General features: G+C 36.6%; 1 protein-coding gene across 1 annotated transcript in view; it reads right to left on the bottom strand.

Moving 5' to 3' along the window:
- LOC309818967 (serine/threonine-protein kinase D1) overlaps window positions 1–27,675 on the bottom strand; it is an 83,503-nt gene that overhangs the window by 13,936 nt on the left and 41,892 nt on the right. The window contains exons 11-14 of the mRNA XM_082649005.1: window positions 26,207–26,313; window positions 10,032–10,193; window positions 9,362–9,460; window positions 8,173–8,440 (exon numbers count right to left, since the gene is read on the bottom strand). Of these exons, the coding sequence (XP_082505131.1) occupies window positions 8,173–8,440; window positions 9,362–9,460; window positions 10,032–10,193; window positions 26,207–26,313 (636 nt within the window). The remainder of the gene's footprint in view (window positions 1–8,172; window positions 8,441–9,361; window positions 9,461–10,031; window positions 10,194–26,206; window positions 26,314–27,675) is intronic.

The raw sequence follows: 27,675 nt of genomic DNA, 5'->3' as shown, positions 1-27,675 counted from the left end.
ATATATATATATATATATATATATATATATATATATACACACACACACACACACACACACATATGTATATATAAAACATTTATTCAAAAGGATTAACTCTATGATTAAATCGTATACTAAATCATGCATGTGAATGTACTGGGCTGGCCAAAAAGTTCATTCAGCATTTTCCGTACAATCTTACAGGAAAACCCAAATGAACCTTTTGGCCAACACAATACATAAGCCAATCCATTCACCTCGGCAGAATCGGATATCAACTCTGTGCAAGTTACAGCTCTTACAGCTCCTTTCACCTCTTCTCTGTCCTCCTTCCCAGTGTGAAAGAAGTTTCACTATTTACACATCCTTTGCATAATTAAATGAAGTCAGATATGCTTGGTCTAAAGGTTTTCTATAATTTAAAATTAATAAGCAATATGTGGAATAATTTATATATAACTATTATGAACTATAGGATTATAACTCATACCCCCTATAGTCTATAACCTATAACCCTACAACCTGTAACATCAAATTTTTACACCTATGCCCACTCAAAGGAGAATTTTCAAGTGTTAAAAGGATTCTCTCTTCCTATATTCCCTTAATCGCTCAAAATCATGACACACGTTAGTTTCTTCTTTATTACACATAACTTTATTACACAAATTTTTGCATTTCCTGGAGTTTCTTTTTTCTTCTTTCATCTTGACGTAGGAAGCTTGTCAAGAAGCTTTTTCTTATTTTTTTTCTTACTATTTTCATGCAAGTCTATATTGAAATACATTCAACATTTGGAACAAATTACACCTCCTGATATTAAATATCTGATAAAGAAAATGATGTGGATACAAAAAAAATGTTACGAATGAGAGGAATTTTTAGTTCATCTAAATTTGAATATTGGAAACTTACTAAAAATTTTTTGAGAGCACTGTCAGCTGCCAGGTCTTTCTGGGGATCAGGGCTCCCGAGCAGTGTTTTAGAAGGTGTGCTCCATGGACTACTTACAGTCTCAGAGCAAGATGGCAGTTTACGGGGGTGGAGTCTGGGAATCCCCATTATTAACTCGCTCCTCTGATTAACCGCTGGCATGCCAAAGTTAAAAACTGTCTGCTATACATTTAGAACGAGACAATTACAGGTAGTTTAAAACGAGCCATGATCAAGGAGGTTCTTTGGCAAAATTATTAGTAATCCCCTGCCTTGCAAATATTCCTGTGTTCTGACTATTAGGTAGTTTTTCCACTTCCTGTTTCTAAGCTCTACATCCCTGTTACCTATTTCTTTTCTTTTCTTTTTTTTTTTTTTTTGCGGTACGCGGGCCTCTCACTGTTGTGGCCTCTGCCGTTGCGGAGCACAGGCTCCGGATGCGCAGGCTCAGTGGCCATGGCTCACGGGCCCAGCCGTTCCGCGGCATGTGGGATCTTCCCGGACCGGGGCACGAACCTGCATCCCCTGCATCGGCAGGCGGACTCTCAACCACTGCCCTGCTTACCTATTTCTTAAGTTATAGATTGAGTCTTGGTTGCAATTTTCTGGTTTTTTGGCCATGTCCATCCAGGATTCACCCTTATTATGTACTAGATGTGACAAACATGGAGGACAACCTGGCCTATCTCTTGTTATTTTGGAATTGCTAAAAATGCAATGAAAGAAAGGGCATATTGGTACATGATCAAATAAGGTGCAATTCTCTTTAGTTTCATCTGATTATCTAAAAAAACGTTTAAATGACAATGGACTGCCTGTTCCATAAGATGAAGTAAATCTGCCTAATCAAGTAACTATTTGAAAATAGGTGAACAAGTCCTTTCAAGGAACTGAGAAATGTCATAGCCATCCTATGTGCTGAGGACTAAGCTTAACCTAGTATGAGATAAAGCTGGAGGTGAGAGTGAGGCCATGTCTAATTACTGACAGGTAGTAATGGATAAACTGGATGGTCAAATGGCCATCAGATAGTCACAATGATGAAATGAAACAAGGTACAACACACTGACTTAGAATGAACTGAAATGTTCTCAAACTCCTCCTTTCCCATGATTACCTAAAGTCTCCTTTTGTGCAATTATTTGTAATCATATGATTCATTCTGGAGTGTTTTATTGTATACATGCATTTTTATTTAGTTATATATGTATAGCAATATATAATTTATACAAGTATTTAGTTATATATATAATATATAACTGTGATTAAATATGTGTTTAGTTACATACATAATTATATGACTGTATGTATGAGTGTAGAACTAAAATATATATATACAGAGAGATCGACTGATCATGTAAAGTGATTGGAAATAGTGTTTAACACATTTAAGGTAATCTAGTTATGTCAATCACTGTGCTAACCACTTTCCAGTGCAATTTCATTTAATACTTAAAGTAATCCAGTGAGTTAGTAACTAGTGTCACTATATTGCAGACAAGAAAACTGAGACCTGAAGGAATAAGTAACTTGGATGAGGTCACCAAGATGCTGAGTGGAGGCAACTCAGGTCTTTATCACAACATGATCCTGTTTCCCTGTCTTTTTAGACATTATTAAAAATTGTGTTGCTACGCTAGCTCTAAGCTAGTGAAAACATATTAAAAATTTAATGTGACAGCATGGCTAAATCCATTAGAAAGGATAATCAAGTGGCTGTAAATGCAATGAGTAAGAGCATCTGCCTTGGAGTAGGCTGACAGGATTTGCACCCTAGCCCCACCCAGGGAAGCCACTTAACCTTCTATGTCTGCAGTGCCTCATCTTTAAAATGGAAACAATTATAGTATCTACTCAAAGGTTGGGGACAATTAAATAAGTTCATATATGTAAAGTGTGTAAAGTAGTGCTTGGCTACAGTGCAAAGGTTATAGAAGATTACTTATTCTTATTTTTTTCTCTCAAAATTTATTTAATTTTACTATTACCATTTTACCTGTAACATTTGCTAAGTTAAATTTTCCCCAATTTTTTTCTCATTTTTCAAGTCATGCTTTAATTCACAAAAAAATCTATTTTTATAACGGACATCTGTTAATGCTTTTGTGTTTGTTTTTAGCCTAGTATCTTTTCCCTGCAGGAACTTCCTCTCTCCAACCTGGAGGGGCTCTCCATCATCCACAGTGCCAATCAGAGCCAGGCTCCTGCAGTGACAATGTGATTGTTCCCAGGGTATTACAGGATTTAAGGGCAGCCAATCAGTGCCCCTTTCAGAGACTCTACAGCTACTGACAGATAATTATGGTTCCAGTCTGAGTCATGTACAATGGGTAGCATGTAAGCCTGGAGCTGCTGGGAGATCACTTTGTACCACATGAAAAGCCCACCTGAGAAGGAAGCCATCATAAAGTAAAGCAGAGGTAAGAGAGAGAAATGTGACACTTGAACTATAGGATCCAGATGAATGGAGTTCACCTTCTGGACTTCCCTAGTTGTGTGAGTCAATAAATTATCTCTGTCTAACTTAGAGATAAGTTTCTATTATTTGCATGCAAGAGTCCTGATTAACTCACTGATAAATTATTAGTAAGCATATCTCTAATGCCAATACTCAGCTTATTATATTATAATAGCAAGAATAATTAATGAGTTTAAAATATTCCCTATAGGTTGCTAAATAGCAAGACATTAGAAATAAGCACCCTTTGGTGTGCAACAATGTATGCTGTAAAGAATAGAGAGAAACCAATGATTTCAAGTCCAAGCCCTACCACTGTGTGACCTTAGGCAAATTATTGAACCTTTCTGGTTTCTAACATAGAGACTAAATCAAGTTACTTATTAGAGGATTGCTGTGAGGATCAAATGACACAATGATAGCTCAAGCACTTCAATATATAGTATTATATTTTACTGAGTCCATGTCTACACTAACAGAAAAAAAAAAAGCACGATAAAGGAATTTTCTCTTCCTGACACATCTACGTACGTTACAAAGACCTTACAACTTTCTTTTATCTTTTGCTTTTTCATGCCAAGAAAAAAAGTACAACGAACAATTTTTCTGAAGAACACTTGGGAAATGTGCACATCAGTTTGCATATAATTTCTAAAATTATACAATCAATTCTTGGTTACTCGCCAGAGCAACTGCTTAGCTTAGTGCTCTGCTATCCTTTTCCTAGATCCAAATCCTTGGCTCACCCCACACCTGCGTTCTATAAATGCCTTTCACATCCTTTATCTCTTTCAGTCTCTATTACAACTTCATTATATGGGCAGGAATCATTACCCTGTTTTACAGATGAGAAACTGAAGCTCAGAAAAGGTAAGTGATGGCTAATTAGAATGGCAGGAATACAACATCACAAACTGCTTCACTGCTGTTCCTTACCTTTGATTTAGAGTCACTGAGGTGCCTAGATGTTTACTTCCTTGCATCTGGAATTTTAGTGGTTCTGGTGTGGTTTACAGTATCCTGAGACTGAAAATTCACTAATTTCAGTTGTGACCACCCTTGGCCCGATACTAGTTTGCTTGTGTATTCATCAGATCCTATGTGCTTAAAATTATTTGGTACTGGCCCTGTGATAATATCTAATCAGGAAATTATTTGTTCCCAACAAGACAGTGGAATAGAATCTGGGCCAGTAATTACTTTTGTAACACCTCAGCTAATATTATGACATAATTTAATTAGCTTTTCTTTATATTCAATAATACTTCTGTTTGTACACCAGCAGGTAGGTAACTCATTTGCCATCTGAGCTTCATTTAGCAAATAGTACAACTCCTGTGCCTCAAAGGCAAGGATGAGCTAGAAAAAGATACTGAGAAGAGAGGCCAGTTAATCCCCAAATTGATACTTGAGTCATTTAGAAGAAGGAGATTCTACCTGAGCTGGTTTCCACATCACTTTGTCTGAGTGGCAGGGCATTTTTAGTGCTTAGACATCTATAGCCAAGTAAAATGTGTTCTTTCTGGTCTAATATAAATGCCTCTTGAATAATCCCATGTAATTCCCTCTTTGTAAAACGCTGTATCTCTTCCTTTTCTTTCTTCAGTGACTGGCCTAAGTTCCATCTCCCCTGAAAATGCAATTCTGACTAGTCAAGTCCACAGTGATTCTCCCTTCTCTGAACTTGGAGACCCTGATTTTATACCAAGCTAACAATTCAAGGAAATAAATGATCATTTTCCCAAGTTCATATAACTCATCTCCCCAACAAACTTTCAAGGGCATTTTATGAAAACTTGAAGGATATTTTATGTTTTGCCCTTTACATTCATATTACTTATGCATGTATATTGTGGTTTCCCAAGAAGAGTTTCTTGAGCTATTGATATCTATGCCTCTGGTTTCTATTACTAGTGATAATTAAACATTCATAATCTATAGCTTCTATCTACACAGAAGGCCAGCATATTTCTGAGAGTGGGCATCATTTGTTCCACTACTGCAAGAAAAAAAATTTTTAATGTGAAGGTTATTTTCTTAATGTCCTATTCTTGCATAACAGGAAAATGTATGACTGGCTTTAGAGATATTTCAGATTTGCACTGTGGTAACAACATCAAGTTATCCTACTGGATTTCTAGATTATAGATATCAAACATACCTTTAACTGTATTTAAAGGTAATGTTCCCTGACAAGGTTAGGTCACAAGGTTATTTGATAATTCTCTCCTTTCTGCCTCCTGGATGAGAAAAAGAATTACACTTCCCTTTTTTCTCCTATTGAATTATCCTAAATATTTCATTAATCCTTTGGCTACATGGTAGTTCTTTTTCAGGTCACAGATTCCTTCAAAATATATCCACCTAGCTATGATTTACAACTAATTAAATGATGTTAAAGGTTATTCACAAAATCAAAACTACAATGAGGTATCAACTCACACTCAGAATGGCCATCATCAAAAAGTCTCCAAATAATAAATGCTGGCGAGGTTGTGGACAAAAGGGAACCCTCCTACACTGTTGGTGGGAATGTAAATTGGTGCAGTCACTATGGAAAACAGTGTGGAGGTTCCTCAAAATACCAAAAAAAGAGTTCCATATGATCCAGCAATCTCACTTCTGGACATATACCCAGATAAAACTATAATTCGAAAAGATCCATGCACCCCTATGTTCACAGCAGCACTATTTACAATAGCCAAGACATGGAAGCAACGTAAATGGCCATTGAAAGAGGAACGGATAAAGAAGACGTGGTACATATGTACAATGGAATGTTACTCAGCCATCAAGAACAATGCAATATTGCCATTTGCAGCAACATGGATGGACCTAGAGATTATCACACTAACTGAAGTAAGTCAGACAGAGAAAGACAAATACCATATGACAAATACCATACTTATATGTGGAATCTAAAATACGATACAAACCAACATATTTACAAAACAAAAACAGACTCACAGATAGAGAGAACAGACTTGTAGTTGCCAAGGAGGGGAGGGGAGGGAAGGAATGATGGGCGTTTTGGAGTAGCAGAGGCAGACAATTATATATAGGATGGATAAACAATAAGGTCCTACTGTATAGCACAGGGGACTATATTCAATATCCTGGGACAAACCATAATGGAAAAGAATATAAAAACATATATATATAATGTGATATATATAGATATATAATGTGTATATAGATATATAGTGTGTGTGTATATATATATATATGTATAGCTGAGTCACTTTGTTGTACAGAGGAAATTAACACAACATTGTAAATCAGCTATACTTCAATACAATTTTTTTAAAAAGGCTGCTGCCAATAGTAACTCAAAGCTCTGTTAATAGATGGATCGTGCCATTTAATATGAATGTAGTCTAAGAACTAATTGTCCAAGCAAGTTATACATGCTCTTTTCCAATTTCTGCACCACCACGTGCAATAACAGGTATCAAATAGATGTTTATCTATGAATGTATTTGCCTCTTTAAGTGGTGGAAAATCTCAACAAACTTAGAGCTAGATGTTGCCTGAAAACTAAAAAGGAAGCAGGACCAGTGGTTACAGAATGTACGCTCAGAACATCTGGGTATAAATTCTGGCTCTGCCACTTACTAGCTTTGTGATTTTGCCAAGTGGTTCACTTCTTTTGATTCAGTGTTCTCACTTGAAATATAGATATAATAGTTAAACCTATCTTCACATTTTGTGTGTGTGTGTGTGTGATTTAAATAAACTCCAAAGCACGTTCAAGAGGAACTGCTTTCTCTCTCTCTTTTTTTTTTTTTTACGGTACGCGGGCCTCTCACTGCTGTGGCCTCTCCCGTTGCGGAGCACAGGCTCTGGACGCGCAGGCTCAGCGGCCATGGCTCACGGGCCCAGCCGCTCCGTGGCATGTGGGATCTTCCCGGACTGGGGCACGAACCCGTGTCCCCTGCATCGGCAGGCGGACTCTCAACCACTGCGCCACCAGGGAAGCCCAGGAACTTCTTTCTGAAGCATGCAGCGAGCCATTTTCACTGCCCTGACTGCCCCACCACTTCTTTTAAAACTATCTATCACTCTTCCTTTAAGAAGGAATTAAAACTATCACTCTTCCTTTAAGAAGGAATTAAAACTATCTACCACTCTTCCTTTAAGAAGGAAACATTTATTAAGAAGAATTTAATTTTAAATAATGCAACACTGCCAAGGTAATCTATCCTAAAAAAAAAGCATCAGAGATACATATAAGAAATTATACATGAAGGTTATCTAACACTGAACAAATAGAAATAACCTAAAAATATAATAGCGGGGTATATGTATAAAATATTATACATGCTCTAATGTCACATATAGGAAAACAGTATACAAAGAATGCGGTATACTAATATATGTAATGTGACAATTAAAATATCAATATCGTAAGGTTCTTGTGCCCATAATAAGTTAAAAGTGCTTAACATAGAAATAGGCATATAGTAAATAAAAGAGTACTGTTAGCAAAGATCAAGTATTACCATTATATCAATGTGTAAACATTTATAAGTTCTAAGGAAATACACCAAATATTAAGTTTCTCTTTATTTCATTTACCTTTTAATGTGTATTTCTCAATTTCTCTATAACACATATACTTTTTACCAGTAGATATTTTTGTCTCCATTTCCTTTACTGCTCCATCCACCTCAATAAATTTGTGCCCCTGCCTTAGTGGGCAATTTGCAATAAGCATTTATCAATTTAAAAATTCACAACTGAATTAATAATATAACACAATGATTAAATCATTATCACTTTTGAATGGAAGATATTACCTTCATGAGAGATTTCCTTCCAGGGATTTGGTGGATACATGAAAGCTGCGTTCTGGATTTGGTCGTGGATGTCCTCATCTTCATTAAATGGGAATGTGCCACTTAGGCTTACATAGATGATGACCCCAACAGACCACATGTCTAGAGAGCGATTATAGCCCTTGTTCCTTAGAACCTCAGGAGCCAGGTAAGCTGGGGTACCCACCACTGACCTCCGGAAAGACTTCTCTCCAATGATCCGGGCAAAACCAAAATCACAAAGTTTCACCTGTTGATGATAATGGTTTGGAGATATAGTAAGGTCACAAACTGTGTGTCTTAGTCCACAACTGCTAAAAAACAATTATAATATTTTACATATATTGTATGGATTTCTCACGGTAGAATAGCTATTTTCCATTTTATGTACTTGAAGATAGTGGTTTAGGTACTGATACAAAAGTACGCTTTTATTCATAAAAATATCATCTAAACATTCTCCTTCCCTCCTACGTAGAACCAGAGATAAATGTGAAAATATGTATACACAGAAGTGGGTAATAGTGTTTTACCAGGCAGGAAAACATCATGCAAACTGATGGATTTAACTCAAGGGCTTATTATAAGGAAAGGTTGAAGGATAAGCACAAGGACGCATCATGCCATCCACAATATTCCTCAAAATTAGCTCTGCACGGACACCTAGCCAGGACCTGAGGGTATCAGGGAGCCAGGGCAGAACAGCCACCTCAGTCACTTCAGATATGACAGTTCCTGGGAAGAGATACAGTTGTTTTGCATCCTCTGGGTTGAGGAAAAGAAGAAACTTTTTTCCTTGCCCCTGAGAACAACACTGAACTGCAATATCTTGCCTAACATTAGAGAGCTGGTAGCATCCCTGGGACTCTTAAGTGTCTCCCTCTTAGGCCAGTGCTCCCAGCATTGACCTAGTGCTGCCAGTTCTCCAGGATGTCCACACGACAGAAGCAGAAGCACAATGAGAGGCTCAGTGTGCATTATTAAGGCAGGCTGAGCTGAGATGCAGAGCGACAAAGCTGCAGTCCCCACAATATAAGAAGGGTAACAAATGGATGAAAACAGACAGGTGAGACTTGAAACAAAGGTTTTGAGGAGAAAGGGTGACAGAATGCTGCAGGGGAACCAGTGATGCTGTGGGCTGGCTTTTTTGCTGAGAGGCTTTCATACTTGCCTGAGGGAAAGGATCAGCTGATGCTAGCAACACGTTTTCTGGTTTGAGGTCACAGTGAACAATATTTTTAAAGTGCAGATGACGCAAAGCTACAAGTATCTATAAAGGAAAAAAATCATCAAAATCATTTTATTTTAGTCTAAAGGTTTATTTCAAAATGTTTTCTACTAGGACATAAATTTAGAGGGTCAAGAGAAACCTCAAAATGAATGGTTGAGTTTCTTTATACTCCAGTTCCTGAAATGAGCTAGATTAATTAACACAGCAGGTTTCTAAGGAAACTTTAAGGGAAAAAGTATCATATTATGGTATCCATATAGCAACCAAAACAGGTGTAGATAAAAGAATTCAATGATATCTAACAAGGATACATATTCCTGAATATTTTCAAAGAATGAGGACTCAGTCACTGTGCATTTTAAAATTTCATGAGTAGTTTTAATACATGAGCCTGCACACACATTATTCATTTGGTACGTATCCTGAACTCTGGATGCTACAGATATAAATTAGAGAATACAATAAGCCACTGCAACTTTTTTTTTAAGTGTAGTTTAGACTGGGGAGGTAGGGACTAAACAACAAGGGTAGAAAGCTCTAGGTAAACAGTGATAACATTTGATATTAGATATTACCTTTTTTTTTTTTCTGACTCTAATTGATTTCTTACCTGAGTAATTAAAAACTTCGTTATGTGCTCTGGCAACCTGCCCTTTTCACTTGACAAGATCATCTCCAGCATGTCTCCATGGAGTTTTTCCATAACAACAAACACTCTTTCAGGCGTCTCAAACATACACTCCAAATTTACAACACCAGGGTGATGAAGGTTCTATTAAAGATAAATAAAGCACTTGAAGAAAATGAGTTTTTTGATACTGTTTGGCAAGCTCACTGATTATACAAAACTGTTCACGTTTAAAGCTGTGGAGAAACCCACACTTAAGATTTTTAACACCTCTAAATTCCACATGTGCTGCCTTATATTTTTGAAATTCTAATGTCTCCAAAAAATACATCTTTACTTTCTGTGCATAGTGAATTTTTTTTTTTCTATGCTACAAATCCAAGTTCCAGCACAGTGAATTGCTAATTAGGTTTTAATTAGAATACCATACTGAGAAATCTGTAATTTCTTAGGATCATCTCCAATATTAAGCATACTGTCCTAAATAAGTTTACTAGGCCATCTCTACACACTTCATAGAAATTTAAGGTAGACAAGATGAAGTATGTTCATGGAGTGCACCTGACTGCACTGATGAAGCATATTAGTGAAAACCTTTTGGCACTGCTCTGCTCTTGGAGGCTGCTCTCGTTTGCTCCAGAAGCTCTTACACAGAGTAAAGACCCCCATGAAAACAGAAAAGAAATGATTATTGAGCCCTGTTTTGTTCAGGACACCATGCCATGTGGTAGTGCTGCATGGTTCTCAAGCACTCAATAAATATTTCCACAATAAAGTAATGGCCAATAATGATAGGCTGAACTTGGCTTGACAGGTTGTCACACATGTCAAGTAAAGTTACTTTTAACATTAGATGGGCCCTTGTAATGATGCTTAAGTCTGAATGTTGGTCTGGGGTCATCAACAAAAGCCTTTGATCATTTGACTTTTAATATTTTTTTTATGCACATGACAACAAAAAATCCTAACATTAAAAGAACTATTACATATTCCACTTATATTTCAATGAAAAATGGGGAAAAAAATCATCACGAATAAAAACTACCAAAAGAAAAAAATAGGGACTAACTTTAATGTGCTAACAGCTGAACAGGCAGAAGAAATTGCATCCTTTATTCTAGGGGAAAAAAAATCTCAGCGAGCAATAAAATTAAATGTAAAATGAAAATTCCACAAATTATTGGAAACCTGAAATGGTTCACTCTTCAGACCTCACAGACAGATGCTGGGTGGTGAGCAGTAGAGGGCATGTGGGTGAATCTGCACTGTCATTGTCTTCCATGCTACTCATCGGCACAGAGAGCCTGGCATCAACTCAACATGGAGCTACGGCTGTGGCTGGCAGTAGCTCCCGTGATAACCTGTCTCTCTGGGTGCCCTTCCACTACTTTGGCAATTGTGATCTCCACCTCAGACATCTGATGGGTCTTTCTGATTCTGAGGCCTTGGGGCCCAATCATGCAGTATAATGTGGTCATGGTATAGCAAGGTACTGAATGTGGTCTGAGAGATGCCTGCACACCTACCCAATGGCCATTCACCTCTCGAGGGCTGGAGTGATTATTCTTGAAACTGTCAAATCTGGCTACTAGATCTGGCCTAGATAGACTAGGCCCCCCAGAGTTATTCTCTCCTGGTCAGAGCTCAAGTACATGGGACAACTGTGGGATTAACAAAGCTCACACTGTCACTACTCTTAAATTTCTTTGTCCCGACTGCCTACCAATAGGACCAGATAGCTGGTTGGCTTTGACCACTGTGGGAGTGCCAGATCCTTAGGTGGGAGACTCTAATTAATGACTCCATATATCTGTTCGATACGCAGTATGGAAGACCAGTGACAGCATGGTTCATACCTGAACCTGTGCCCAGGCTGTCACAACAACTAGACAGACCACCAGCCTCTGGGTACCCAAGCATCTCAGCTGTCCTCTTTTAAATCAGTGATCACAGAAGAAGCTTTAAGGATGACATGAGAGTCCTGCCAGAGTCATGATTCTCCCAGGACAAGTCCACTATGAGATGTGATAAGTATACCTTCCTCTTCTGAGTATCTTCTTAACTGATTCTTTCTTCTATTTACTCTAACTTTAAGCACTCAAGCAGTGTTCTTGGGAGTTTGGCTTCTTTAATTGGCCAAGGCCTTGTCTAGGTGGGGAGTGGGAAAAATGAATAGGAAAGGAGCAGAACAACAGAAGTAGGCAGCAAAGCAAGCAGGTCCCTTGTGTTTAGACAGAGGAAAACCTAGAGCATGAAGGAGAAGAGGAAAGTTAAGGGAGTGAGACCTCCAGGACCCAAGGAGGGCAGGGGAGGACAAAAGTGGTGTGGTAGTGGCTCAGCCTGCTGCTTCTGCTGCCCTTGTCGTAGGCTGTGAAGGTTGGGGGTAGAGTCAGAAGATGACCAGGAATCTCTCCTACCTAAATGATTCGAATATATGCACAATGTCAACCCTCATGCGCCTCTACTTGTATTTTTCTAAGCATATGAGTTCCTAGTGGTACTTAAGTCCTCCAGTCAGTATACTCCTTTTTCCTTTCCACCACTCAACAAGAAGACTTGAGAGGCCCCTATTCAGAAGGTAGGACTTTAACATGTCCTTATCTAATTGGTATATTCCCAAAATGTTCTAGGCCAAAAGTATGGAATAGACTAATGAGATTGTTTACTGTCAATTATTTTGTGCCATGTTCCCTGTAGACTCTGAAGGACTGTACAACTCTCCTTTAACAGCATCTTTATGAAAAGGATAAGGGAAAATTTTTCTATTTCTCGATAAAGGACTTCGAATATAGTTAGGGATATATTTTAGAAAAAAGTATAGGACTTTGAATATAGTTAGGTATATATTTTAGAAAAAAGTATAGTCAATGAATGCATTGAACTAAAGGTCATGTATACACCACTGGTAAAAAAAAAATGTCTTAGAAAAGTTTAAACTCTTATGTTCATTGCAATCGGCCCTTGGTCTTTTACCAAAACCTTTATGTTTTATAGGTTTGCTAAAGAATACATTGAGTGGTAGCTGAAAAATCTTTCCAATAGCAAAATGACTTCATTTTTTCTGTATAGCTGATATACAATAAGTTGATAGTTTTTTGGGTTTATTATGTATGGTTGAGACAAGGCCATCATAGATGCCTACTCAAGACCCGTATTTTTTTTGCACTGAACCAAATGACCAAACTTGTTTTTACATTTGACAATAACAAAAGAAAATGGAATATAAAGAATCATGCCTTCATCATCCAAATTCTCTTTACTACACTGATGAGAAGCATTTATTTAGCCTAGAGAAGATAATATTTGAAGACTAGAGATAGAAAAAAAAATTCAAGTCACTATTTTCTATCATGTATGATTCATATTATCTTTTTAATACCTTAAGATCAACTCTAAGATGAGCTTTAATCAAAGTAGTTGATGCGACTTGTTCACAATTTTAATTTTGTATATAAAATATGAAATAGCTTTTCAACATTTTCCTTCTGAAGTCTAAAGTAACTTAATTAACTTAAAAATGGTTTGATGACTGTAACATCAACTGTGGAATAGTAGAGTTCAGAAAGAATTTTTGCTAACTTCTCAGGCCTAGCTCAGGGATTTGGATAATAAATTTCATGGCAGAGTAAGCTACTACAGGACTTTCTGACCATCTGTTTGTTGCATTTAAGTAATTTACTTTTCAGGAAATGAAACATTTGGTCAAATATAGGAAAGAATAGTGTCTATTCACACATTACAGATTGATGACATATCCATGGGGTGAATATAAGTTGTTTCAAAGACTCGGAGGAAATGCCATTTGGAGATCAAGACAAAAATTCTCCTGACTCAAATTGCAAAGAGAATTCTCATGTAATTAATGGAAACTAGTCACTAAAAGCAAAGGATTTATTTTGTAAAAACATTTAATTAAAAATTTTAGTTTATGCGTACCTTCTATTTTATGTTACTTTTTTTGGATTTGTATTAAGTAATATTTAATTTGTACTTAAAATCTTTGATTCTAATAGTTTTGCTTTATTATAAATCTAGCATTGCAAATTCATTCTATATATTTAGCTGTGAAAAATTAATGTCATGTGTTCCCCTTCTTCTACCTTCAGGATTATTATACTCAAACATATGAGAGGTAGGAAAGAGAAAAATTAGAATCAATGTATCTTTTCAACAGGTTATTTAGGATTCAGCCTTAATGTGGGAACTTCTGACTACTTTTCTATCAAACAACTAAGTGGTTTAGGTCATACTGGGACAGAAAGAAAGAAACTTCAAAGTGAAGAATCCAGGATCTAAATTCTAAATAGCAGGCAGAGCAGACAGAAGAATATACCACAGCACAGTGGTGCACAGCGATGGGGGTGGGGAAGAGGTACCTTTCTCGGAGGCACAGCACCATGGCAACGGCTTTGTTGATTCTCATTCCCGGATTGAGGGATAAACATACCATCTTATGAATTTTCTAAACACAGTCTCTTACAATTTATGCTTCATTTACTGGTCCTAGAAGTCATAATCACCTAATGCCTTATGAAGGGGACACAGTGTGTAATAGTACCTTGATAGATGCTGAAAAGTCATCGTGTAGAGAGCAGATGATTATAAAAAGACTTGCGAAAGATAATACCCAAATTGATACAGTAAACTCAGCTATCTCTACTAAATTTTCTCTTTAGTTTGATAACTGGAAATTTAAAGTAAGTGGCAGAAAAGAAAATTTCCTTTTGTGTTTCACCTAAAGGAGGCTACATTAAGCTAAGTATGAACTGCCACAAACTTGCACCTTCTAATTTGTCCTCACCTGTCTTCCCTTGTGCTGTATTTTTAAACTTCAATGATGGCAGAGGTGCCTCTACTGTGAAGTCAACAGGTGAGGGCTGTGTTACACCATGTGAGAGCCCTCCTGATATAACATGAGGATGGAGATCGTTTGGTTGTTGCATATGAAAGTATCCCTATTTCATGTTCCGTTGGCAAAAAGCCTATAATTTAAATAGGCTCATACTCTAGTGGTTATCTTTTTGGAGGTAGCATTTTTGGGGGAAATTTCACCTGTAAAATTTTAGAAATGCACATTGATAATAACCTAGAACCAAATAAAGCTAACATATACTGTCAGAGGAATAAATGCACCGATATTACTTCAATAAGACCAGATGTAACAATCCACCCTCCTGTGAATAGGTATCACTGGCTGACATTTAGATCAATGGGGCCACAACCAAATTTAACCTATTAGACTCTGAGAACTCAGAAGTGACCAGATCATTCCTGGTAAAAATTGTCTGCCTATACCATCCATCAGAACTGGAGTGTAATGTTACTTTTTTTGTATGGCACTAATTAGCTCAGATTGACCCTGGTTTAAATAGTTCAAAATTTTGTGGAAGAAGTAAGTTGAAGCATCTCCATTGACTGCTAATGACAATACATATATTGTGTCTGGATATCAAGAAAGGGAGTCAACTTTTAGGTGGCTGGATTATAATGCGAAATTTACCATTATTTCATCTTAAGTTAGCTGTAAGTCCTCTGCATTCTATTAAGTAACAGTGGCGCATGAAAATTTTTTTTAAAGGACCAGTTCAATATTTGCATGGAAGAAAAAAAATCAGGTGACACCTGATATAAAACTTCTGTATTCGCATATATCCATAAACCTATATACAACCCTCTCAGTCATTCTGCACTTCATCTCTTCTGGAAATGCTTTAATCTAGCTTTAGATTCCAGGGCTGTGCAGACACGTGATAAACAGAATGGGTCCTCTCCTTTCCTTATAAAAGGAGAAGAGACCGAACGCAGAGGGAGGAGTATGTAAAAAATACACTTAAAAAACCCTTCCATCATCTCTCATGTTTCTAGCCTTTCTTGACTTTTCAGTAGGTAGAAACAGTATAAAAATATGTGATATTTTCTACTCATCACCAGGAAACTTTCAGGTTAGAGGTATGAATGAGAAATTTAAAAAGCAAAATCTGGATTCCTAAGCCCACCATCTAGAGTCATACATACACTGAGGTTTCAATGGCATTGATGTTTGTATATGGGTGAAATTGTTACTATAATTTTTGGTGGTCGAGGGAGTGATTTCTATCAAAAGAAAGACCCTTACACAGCAAGGATCCTGTATGCATCCTAGTATCTATCCCCTAGCCCCCGACAAAGGCCGGAGTTCCAAGTTGAATTTAGGCAAAAGGACGTAATATTTGAGAACAAGCAGCAAAGGCTTCAAAGGCAGAACATTAATAACTGATTGTTACCTTTTAAAAAAAATCAGTGTTAGTAAACATTCTACCCATAAAGTGTGACCCCCTTTCCTCTATGCCATTACTGTTTGTTTTTAGTGGAAAGGCAAGAATTAAAAGAATGGCATGTTAAAATAAGGAAATTGGAATTGGTAGGTCAAGGTGTGTTTACTGTACATAAAAGTTAGAAAATGGATCAAATATCTGGATATTTTTTTCTATTTGCTACAAACGCATGGCAATGGAGACAACATCTGGAAAACTTTTTTATTTCCTGTTAACCTGCCTGACTGGAAACATGAACACATGAATCCCATCTTACCTTGATGTTAGATTTAAAGTGTAACTTTTAACAATTCATATCACTGTAGCCCAGTTACTATATTTAAATGTCAGCACCCCAGAAAGCATAACATTCTATTTAAGGTTAAATGACCTGTGTAGACACATAATCTCTCTGATGTCTTAAGTACTGGATATTGGGAACTGGAGTGACCATGTAAAGTCTACTGTACAGGGTTAGAAGACAGAACATTATGTGCAAAAAGGTCAGTTTGTGATATCTTACATTTGTGTAAGGGTTCTGTGGCACTTAACTGGCATATTATCAAAGTTAAATAAGTTCTTAATTATGTGGCATCTCAGAATCTTTAATAAGTGAAAGACTATTCACTTGCAAGATGTAGATGACCTGGCTGTAGTACACAATATTTTCTTAACTGTCTTCATGAGAACATCTTAACCCCCACCCTCTTCCATGAAGGAACTCAAAAGACATGATCTTCCAAAAATAAGTTGGGAAACATTGATTTAAAAAACACTTTATAGGAACTTCCCTGGTGGTCCAGTGGCTAAGACTCCACGCTCCCAATGCAGGGGGCCCAGGTTTGATCCCTGGTCAGGGAACTAGATCCCACATGCTGCAACTAAGAGTTGCCCCAACTACAGATTCCGCATGCTGCAGCTAAAGATACTGCATGCTGCAACAAAGAAGGATCCTGTGTGTCGCAACTAAGACCCAGCGCAGCCAAATAAATAAATACATAAATATTTTTTTTTAAAAAAAAAATAAAACATCTTATATATTATTTAATTTAGTCCCCCCAAAACATTCCTGTGAAGAAGCAAGCACACCAAGTCAGATGAATTCTAAGCCATAATTAAGGAAACAAAAAGAGGGTTGCCAAAAAATGGAAAAGCTTTGACTGGAACCTGACCTTCTGACACTAAGTTTTCACTATGACTAACTTCTTAGGGAACACAATACCTATTCAGAAAATTTTCTAAGTTTGTTTTCTTTTCTTTATAATAGATCTTTGTTTTATTTTTCCCTCTATCTTAGATATATATACACATAATCTGTGGGCTTTATTTATTGGAACGTGCAGAAGATAACAAGATTACTTTAGAGCTGCAGAACATGTCTTCAGAAGAAACAATTTCACTAAAATTCTTCATGCAGTAATATAAAAAAGAAAAATATTTGAAGAAATATGATGAACATGTAAGATGAAACAAAAGAAGTATAAACTAACCTCTCAGTACACACAAAAGAGAAAGAACTCAAATTTTGCATATTTTTTCTAGAGAAAGAAAAGTTGACTCTTTCATGATTTAAGTAAAATCACCAGTTTGTGCAAATCTTCATTTTCCCACTCATATTTAGCAGTATTATTCTCTGGTTTTCTATCATGATTACCTCTTTTCCACCTACTCTTGATCGTCTTTTTTGACTAAGAGAACAAAGCCAGGTATTTACAAGATGTATATTTAATCTTGTTCTGTGAAGATAAATTACCATGTTTTTTGGTTTTGTTTTTGTTTGTTTGTCTGTTTTTTTGTGGTGCACGGGCCTCTCACTGCTGTGGCCTCCCCCGTTGCGGAGCACAGGCTCCGGATGCGCAGGCCCAGCCACTCCGCGGCATGTGGGATCCTCCCGGACCGGGGCACGAACCCGCGTCCCCTGCATCGGCAGGCGGACTCTCAACCACTGCGCCACCAGGGAAGCCCAAATTACCATGTTTTGTAGTCAAAAAGGAATGCATGCATGTGCAGTTGGGGCAAATTCTGGACAAAAGATACAATGAGACCAAAAAACCCATCTGCCACTTTTGAAGACCTAGGAGCAAAAGCAGGGGGTAGGGAGCAAAAGCAGGGTACTGTGCATGCCCCCTGCACACAACACTACCTAAGGGGTGGCAAATCACCTACGCACCCCTCTGGCCGAACACTGGATACATCCCTACCCTCACCCCATATAAGGAACCAACTCGCACCCGCCTTGGGGAGCGAGCAAGGGAAACTGTTGCTTGTTTTCATTCCCCCCTGCTGCAGCAGGGGTCCCAAATAAAGCCTTGCCTGAAACAACAAAAAAAAAGGAATTAAGGTAAGGAATACTTTATTGTCTTATTGGCATGCTCTGTGATTCTGTATCCCTCTGTTTCCTTGAGCTGTGGCTAAATAATTTGTTCAACAAATATTTACTGAGTGTCTACCAGGGGTAAGGCATATGTTAATGTATATATGTTCAGCTTTACCCCAGGATTTGAGTCAACTGTGTTCTCTGTTACAATGAAATTATGTGTCTCTATGTTCTCTATTTAGGAAATTCTCAATATCAAGTTATTTGAACTTGTTCCTAGGAGCTAGATTTACAACTTAGTGGTGGCAATACTAGTAGTATAAGTTTGGAATCTTTACTATATGCTAGGCACTAAGAATTTCACAAAATTATCACACTCAATTCTTATAACATCTGTTCAAGGTTTCTGGATAAGGAAAGTGAGAGTCAGAGAAGTTAAGTAACTTATCCAAGCTCTTAAGACTCTTAAGCCTGATGTGAGAACCCAGGCAGTCTAACCCCAGAACTTAGGCTCTCTAAACTCTATGTTATCCATTGCCTCAATGCTTTCCTTGGACTCAAATCCATTTAGGACCTGTCCTGCCTGTTCTAACTAGTATGCTTCAGGGACCATGCTGCTTAAGCCTCCTCACTTTGCTCTCAGAGTGCATTTGAGCATGTTGTCTGGATTTCTGAATGCTGCCTTGTCAGTCTTCTCACTGCAGTGTCCTCTGTACCTGTTATGACATCCACCTTGACAATTTGGATTCCTCGCCTTCCTAGCTGGAAGAACGTCTTCCTTATAGCTTATTCTGTTTTTAAGCTCATGTACCGCCACCGTGTTGTTCTGTGTTACCAAATCCCCCCCTGATCTTGAGGTTCCATTGCCTTTAAAGGTATCATTCTGACATGTTCTCTGATTTCTTTTGCACCTGATGCCCAATTTTTTCCCCCAGGTCTAAGCTTCTGAGACAGCTGTAACATCTGGAACAATGAGCAGTCACTCTACAAACTCTTCCTCCTCATAAAATATCATAGTTTTCTAATTAGAGCCTAAAATGTAATTATTTATTTATACAAGAACGGGGGCATTTTGACTGTCACAACTAGCTGAAAATAGCTTCTAAGAAAGTTTTCTTGCCTTTAAACTTTTTTCTCTATAATATGTCATCCCCAAATACTGATCTGATCATAACAATTTCTTTTTCAAAATATTTCAATAATTCACAAACACCAAAGCATGATAAAATCCAGGTGACTTGGCACAATATCTAAGGTTCTCTATGAACTCACATGAAAGCCATTTCCCAGTCTTACCTAAGCGTACTCTGTCCTTTCACAGCAGTCTCTAAACTATGGTAGGCATACTTTTGGGGTACCAGAAGATTTTAAAGATATGTGAGCAGAGGGATAGTTTTAAGAAAATGTGCTTTGTCTACATTTGTGTCTCTACTGCTTGGAACTATACTTTGAATGAATGAATGAATCTTAACAGTCTACAAATATTCTTCTAATACAGATCTATTTGAGAAAATCCCCACAGTCTTCAAATTCTCCAACCCCAAGTTGCCTTTCAGAATAATTTTTCTTCCACTTTCCAAAAGGAAGGCATGCTTCTCACACATTCCAAATATTACTAGGGTACCTTGCCATGGGGAAGGAAATTGTCTGGGAGAAAAATAAAAGGAAAATTTGAAACATTGTGTTGATATGAAGTGAATGACCCTAATAACTTGGAAATCAGTTCTTTTGCAACTTAGTTTCTAATTCATGCTTTCACCAAAATTAGAGAAGCATTTAATAGATTTATTAACAGAGAGAGAATTAAAAGAGAGAGGATGAATTTCGAAGATAAATCACTGGGATAGTTTTGTCTTGTTTTGGGAGGGCTTACAGCTGGGCTCCTACAATTTAGAAAAACAAAGTTGTTGCTGAACTCTGTTTAACTCAAACAATAAGTAATAATCACCCACTAATTTATGAACTAAATTTTAAAAAATCTCATTAAATAATGTATTTTCAGCAACATTTCATTTTTTATGTTTAACAAACATAGATCAAAATTTTTAGAATATTTATCTTTGCTGGATAAAGGGTTTACTAATAATAACTGTAATGATAAATTCATCCAGGAGAATGCTTTAAACATTTAGTGTTGTAATCAAGAAATTTAAAAATATATACTTATGTTTACTGCAAATAAGTATGAAAGGGGGACCAGTAAAAGACTTTTAAGTATAAAAATACATTACACTGGAATACAGTTCTGTGGGAGAAGTGTTACGTAGTCAAATAAAACAAGGAATGCTGTAAAATAAACTATTGCTTAAAAAGCCTATGCATGTATTTTTTAAATGATTGTTAAAAAATATCAAATGTTTCTGATATTTAGATTCTAATGAGTATATTTAAATAAGTTATATAGCAGCTCATTTTCAAATATCAATATTTTCAGTACAGTACAAAATTAAAATTCTTTAAACTTCTGACAAAATAGTTCTATCTGTCAACTTAAAAATACACAAGCAGAAATAAACGTTTCTAGAATTCTTTCTGAGGACACATGAAATGGTCTGAAGCCACTCTTTTAAAATGATCTAGTTTTCTACTTACATTTCATAGTATATTTATTAAGGTGGCCCCTCAGCCTAATGACCCTTTCCAACATTTCTTTGGTTACCAAAAGGCAGTGAATCTTTCAAGATTTCGCCAATGCTATGTTTCTCTTTGAAGTAATCCTTCATTCCAATGTCCTGACCTCTGTCATAATCCATGACTCTTTTTTTTTTAACATCTTTATTGGAGTATAATTGCTACACATTTTTGTGTTAGTTGCTGCTGTATAACAAAGCGAATCAGCTATAAGTATATGATATTTCCACAGCTATCCTGACTTGTAGCTACTTGTATCTATCTGCTCAAATAGATGATAAACATCCTAAAAGGTTTCATTCATTGTTATATGACCCAGAGGCCCAGTAAATCGCTTTGTATCAAAGAAGGAAGTGCTTCAGGGTACTGCTGAATGACTTAATATTTTTATTAATTGAAGGTAAAGGATACTAGGCTTAGAAACTGGAAGAATGATGGCAAAATAGACAAAATTAGGGAAAGAATAACTTGCAGGAAAAGACATTAGGAATAATCGTTTGGTTTTCAGCTGGTTGGTTTGGGTAAGACTGGCACAGCAAAGTGGAGATGTCCTAAGGTCAGAAACAGGAGACTCAAGTGTCTGTGAAAGAACGGAGCTCAAGAGATAAATTAAGGAATGACCTGTGAGGAGATGACAGACAACTCTCTTAAAGTGGATGAGCTCACTCTGGGAATGAGTTCCAGATTAGCATACATCATTTAGACCAACAGAAGACGTTCAAGAAGGATGGAGCTAGCAGGGAAGGTGAAACGGGGCCTGATAAGTGCAGGGATGAAGTGAGGAGTGAGATTTAAAAAGGAGCAAATGATCAATGCTGTTGAAGGACTGAGACTAGTCAACTAGGGTAAAGACTAAAATATAGCCAAAGGGTGATAGTTGGGCAGAGGTAGAAGACCAAAGGGCCTTGTATTTTAAGAAAAGTGTGGAAATCAAAGAAAGGAATTTATGAATAAGAATGGAAACTGGCATAGAGCAGAAATCTGAAGTGTGGCAATATAAAACGTGCTGCAGTTATGAGAGGTGGCAGACATATCGAGCTCACAGTTTGTTATTGCTGTTATTTTGTTTTAAAGTTAAAATGGGAAGAGGACTTCCACACAACAGAGAAATAAGAATGATGGGGGAATTTCAGGAGATAAGTGCAAGGGGATACACTGAATTGATGGCCTGTAAAATTCTTACATATTGTTTCCTACATTTTGTATTCAGCATCTTTACAATTCCAAAATGCTTTAATATACTGTATTATAAACAGAAGCTCTAGTATTGTTCCTTAGATAAATAAGTTGATATTTAAGATAAAGAAGAAAAATAATAGTAAATCAATTAGAATTAAATTCAAAATAGTAAATCAATTGAATATATAGATTTATATTCAAATCAGATAGAATATAATATTCATTCATATATTATATTCAATAATAGTAAATCAATTAAAAATAATAGTAAATCAATTAAGTATTATCCTAAAGCTTTTTATGCATTGTGATACTATGTTAGAAAATAAAAATTAATTTAGACCAAACAAGCCTGTGTTGATAAATTATATTAAATATATCACGCCCACATCACTTATTTTAGATTTTAAGTTTCTAAGCCTTATAAGATGTAATTGCACCTCCTTGTAAAAGTCAGTTTTCTGTGACACCCTTAATAATCGTAAACTATCTTTTTATTCTTATTTTGTTGACATGAATAGAAAAAACAGTAATTTCAAATTTACCTTTTTAAAAATCAAGATACAACTTTTAAAATAACAATATAAATAGGATCTTCTGGGAATTTTTGAACCAAGTTTAACGTCTACATTAATTAACATTCTTCTGAAACATAATAATAATAATGAAGCATTTAGAGATAATGAAAATAGCTACTCGAAAAGATATAAATAAGGGATAACTATGCCAAAAGATTCACACTTGCCTTAATTTTCCAACTATTCAAAGATATCTAAAGAGCTTGGTTTTCCAATGACTGAATCAGACTTTGGAAAGCCTTCACATAGGTTATGTAAAGAAGATGAAATAGAAAAAGAAGTCTACTTTTTTTACACATTCTGCATTTATACAACTTTGAAGTTTTCTATAAGCTAAGGTGCTTTTTTTTTTTTTTTTTTTTTACAAAAACAGAAACAAATCAAAATTCGACCAGAGGACTAACGGAACTGCATGAGGGGAATTTTCTCCCATCAGCCATTTCGGCCCACTTGATCCCCTCTGGAGAATCAGAAAGAGGAAAGGGTTGGGGCAGAACTTGTCAGACTCCAGGTATAACCATAAGCCAGGAAAACAGCTTTCATAAGCTACAGACCACAGGGCAGAGAATATCAAATGCTTCTGGGTATCACTTTTATATCCAGAGGGACAGAATTCTGTTCCTCAAGATTAGTAAAAGAAAACCCTCCCCACCATTCAGCTGATTTCAATCATGGTACTTTCCCTGAACATATCACTTAGTGAGTCAGAACCCTTCCCTTATCGCTTGCCTCATTACCATTTTGTCTTTTCAGGTTCAAAAAATGAGTTCTTTCTTTTGAGAAGCAATATAAAACAGGGGAATGAGGGATTTCAAAGAACAAAACACACACGATCCTTCTTAACTAACCAATTAACCATTAATAGAAAATAGAGTCTGGACTTTTGCTACCTGGTTGGATACTATGTAGCAATATGTCTTCTTATGTGACAGAAGGATGTCTCTGTACAATTTTAATTCAACAAACATTCATTCAACAAATATTTGCTAAATACCTAATGTTTGTCAGGAACAGTCTCTGGTGTTTGGGATACAACAAAACAACAATATCCTCCCTCCTGAAATGTATATATTCCAGTGGAGGGGCTGGGGTAGGGGATGGGGAAAGAAACCCACAGCAAATATAATAAATGAAATTCTGTAATAGGCTAGAAGATGATAAGTACCATGGGAAAAAGAGGACATAGGTCAGAGTAATTTTTGAGGAACAAGTTTGAAACAAATGTCAACTTTTGATAAAGTATGAACTCCTGAACCTCATATATTTATGCCAAGCCTTAATAAGACTCCTTATACAGGTTTTGTAATTAAAAATTCTACACGTAAGTATGTTGCAAACATCAGACTAGAAGTAAGCCTGAGTAATACAATTTAAAGCCTCGTGACAGGAAGGACTTGTGTGTTTTTGTCCCCACTGTATCCACTGAGCCTGGAACAGTGCTTAGCTCATGATATGTACTCAATAAATATGAGTTTGATGAAGCAAGTGAAATATGGTTGGGGACAATGGGGACGAGTGATAAGTGATGAGGATTCTTGAGATTTCAGGCCATAATATAAGAGCTGCTCAAACGCTTCATATGCTCAAGGGGCAGAATTTGACTTTCAACCTAAGCAAACTCTTTTTTCACATTACAATGGAATTTTTGCCAAATGTATGTTTACTGCATCTCAGTTGTTGATTGCAGCTACTCTTCTGCAAAGGAGATGGAGTCGGTTTATGGTATATTTTATTTTTCTACCTTACTACAGAGTCAGCAGCTGATAATGTGTTGACAGGCTCAGGAAAGCCAATTAAAGGGCTATACACAGAAAATTAGACCTTCCTCTGCAGCTGCAATAAAATGTAGAAAGATATAACCATCCATGTTAACCGGGAAACTCCTCTTATGTCCTGAAAGGAAGGATAAATGTCTTATCCTTATGCCAACTGTGGCAAGCTGCAAAGGAGTCTGCCTTCAGGACACTATGTGAGGGTGGAGACCAGGACAGCAGGGTCCAAGTGTGGAAAGATGTCATTTGCAGCTCAATGTGGCCAAATTAAGAATAATAATAAAAAAAAGAATCTGATTAGCAAGGACTAAGCTATGAATCTATGAATTGTCAGCTTAAGATCTGTAGTTATCTTCTTCCAAGAAAGCAGAGAACACTGTGGTAGTTCTCTGTGTTACATTAGTTGTCCAAAGGCACAAGAACACCATCTTTAGAAAATATGAGTCCCAGAAAAGTTTATGTCATTTTTTATGTACAGCAGCAATTATTTTCAGTTGTCTGTACACATGAGCTCCTTTAGGGCAGAAATCATATCTTTTTCAACATTTTATTGTATAAACTCAATAAACAGCAGTTACATGAAACAATAAATGAAGACATGTAATCTGTTTTGCTTTGCTAGCAATGTTCAAATGAAAATTATTCAATAAAACTAAAAATTACAAATTATGATCAGCTTGCATGACAAGTAGAGAATTATGGAAGTTATATAAAAATGAGCACTTTCAATGGTCTAAATTGTCTAGACTAGATAGCTAGGTTGACCACATTTAGCAAACAACTGCTCCATTTCCTTTTGATCTGCAGAAAAAGTTTTAATAGTTATAGAAATTATATATATCACATAATACCTTTCATTAACAAATTCTAGCTTTAAAAAGGGACTGGCTTTAAAAATGAGAAGAGTTAAGGAACAGTCTCAATATTAAATAAAAGGCTTACAGTGAGACACAAAGAGGACATTAATAAGATCAAGATCATGTATTCTCGGACATGTATTACTCTTTTACCTGATATGCTGACAGCTACGTACTCAATTCATATAATTATCACAGCATAAAGGAGGAATGTTTATGAAGGCAAGTTCATTGATAATGTAAAACAAAATGGTCTCAGCGTGCCCACTATGAGCAAATGCTGAAACATTACCCATTTAATGAGAATTAATAATACATTAAAACCTAGAAGTACATAAGAAAAATAAAAAAAACGCTGCCTAGACTCAGGAAAGATACTACACAGGCTGCAGTTTGATGCTTGATCTGCCTTTTCAGTTATTTAAAAATGTTCCTAAATATCTATGCCACAGATATTTGGATAACTTTTCTTTGTTTTGCAGAAGTTGAGGGGACATTTTATAGCCCCTACATAAAAAACAAAAAAGTACCTGAAGAATTGCAACCTCATTACGAAGTTGGCTTTCTTGTTTTGTTGGAAATCTTAACTTGTCAATGATCTTAATAGCTACATCTCTTCCTGTTTTACGATGTTTTCCTTTAAAATAAAAAAGAGAAATATTAGCATAATCTTATTATATATCATCTCTATTAAAGAATACCAGAATTTATAAAAACCGTTTGGAATTATAAAAATGCTTTACTGAATAAATTAACATTTCTGATGAGCACCGACTTATATCCATAAAGATTTCACTTCTTAGCTTCATTTTCTACATCAAATATGCACTATAAAATTAGCTACAATTTAGAACACAAAAGAATTAGGACATTAAAAGCTATTTGCATGAACAGCCTGATATTTTCTTGTAAAATATATGTTTTAGAAACAGGATGTTGAGCTACTTGATATAGAAAATATTCATACCACAGGCAAAAGTCCTCTCCTTAAGAAAGTATAATTTTAGGGCTTCCCTGGTGGCGCAGTGGTTGAGAGTCTGCCTGCCGATGCCAGGGGACACGGGTTTGTGCCCCGGTCCGGGAAGATCCCACATGCCGCAGAGCGGCTGGGCCCGTGAGCCATGGTCGCTGAGCCTGCGCGTCCGGAGCCTGTGCTCCGCAACGGGAGAGGCCACAATGGTGAGGCCCGCGTACCACACACACACACACACAAAAGTATAATTTTAAAGTCCTAAAAAACGAATGTATGTTATAATGGAACAAACGAAAGTCTTGGCTCTGTCCCTTATTAGCTTCATGATCTTGAGCAAATCACTTAAGCTTTCTGAGCTCCTCATCTTCAATGGTAGTGTTGTCGTGAGAATTAGGTGTAATAAGATACGTACAGTACACAGAGTGCCCAGATAACTATACACACTCAAAAATATGAATTATCATCATCATCATCATTGTCATCACCTGACAGTCCCTTTATGTACATCACATCCCATTTAATTCTCACAAGTTTTCTAGGGAATCACAGGGTACCCTCAAGCTTTTAACTCCTACACTACTAGATTATAGAAGGCATAGAATATGGGAATGCTAATTGAATTTGAAAATGAACCTAATTATTCATTTTTTTGGTCACATACAAACTAACTTGAAATTCCATTATTTCTACATTTGGTGTAAATCTAGCATTCCTTTCCCCTACATCCCACTTTCACTATTCCTTCCAACTCCTTCCAGAATACTTCCCTTCCCAACTGACAAAACTATTGTCTTGCTTTCATGTTCTCTACTTTCTTCACATCACTTTTTAACTCTTTGACTCGCTGCAATCTCTATTCCAATGCAGACTTTTATTGCATCTACTGTCTTCAAGGTTGCAGCTTCTTTTGTCTCTATGCTTCTGTCACTATGGCAACTGACCTCTCTTCTGTAACTGTTCTTATCTGCCTCATCCCATATGTGTCCAGCCGTAACATTTTTTTTTTTTTAACATCTTTATTGGAGT

The sequence above is a fragment of the Grampus griseus genome, assembly GCF_964374135.1.
Source record: "Grampus griseus genome assembly, chromosome: 2".
Taxonomy (NCBI): Eukaryota; Metazoa; Chordata; class Mammalia; order Artiodactyla; family Delphinidae; genus Grampus; species Grampus griseus.
The sequence above is the reverse complement of the archived record's forward strand: the minus strand, read 5'-3'. Positions and strand labels throughout refer to the sequence as shown.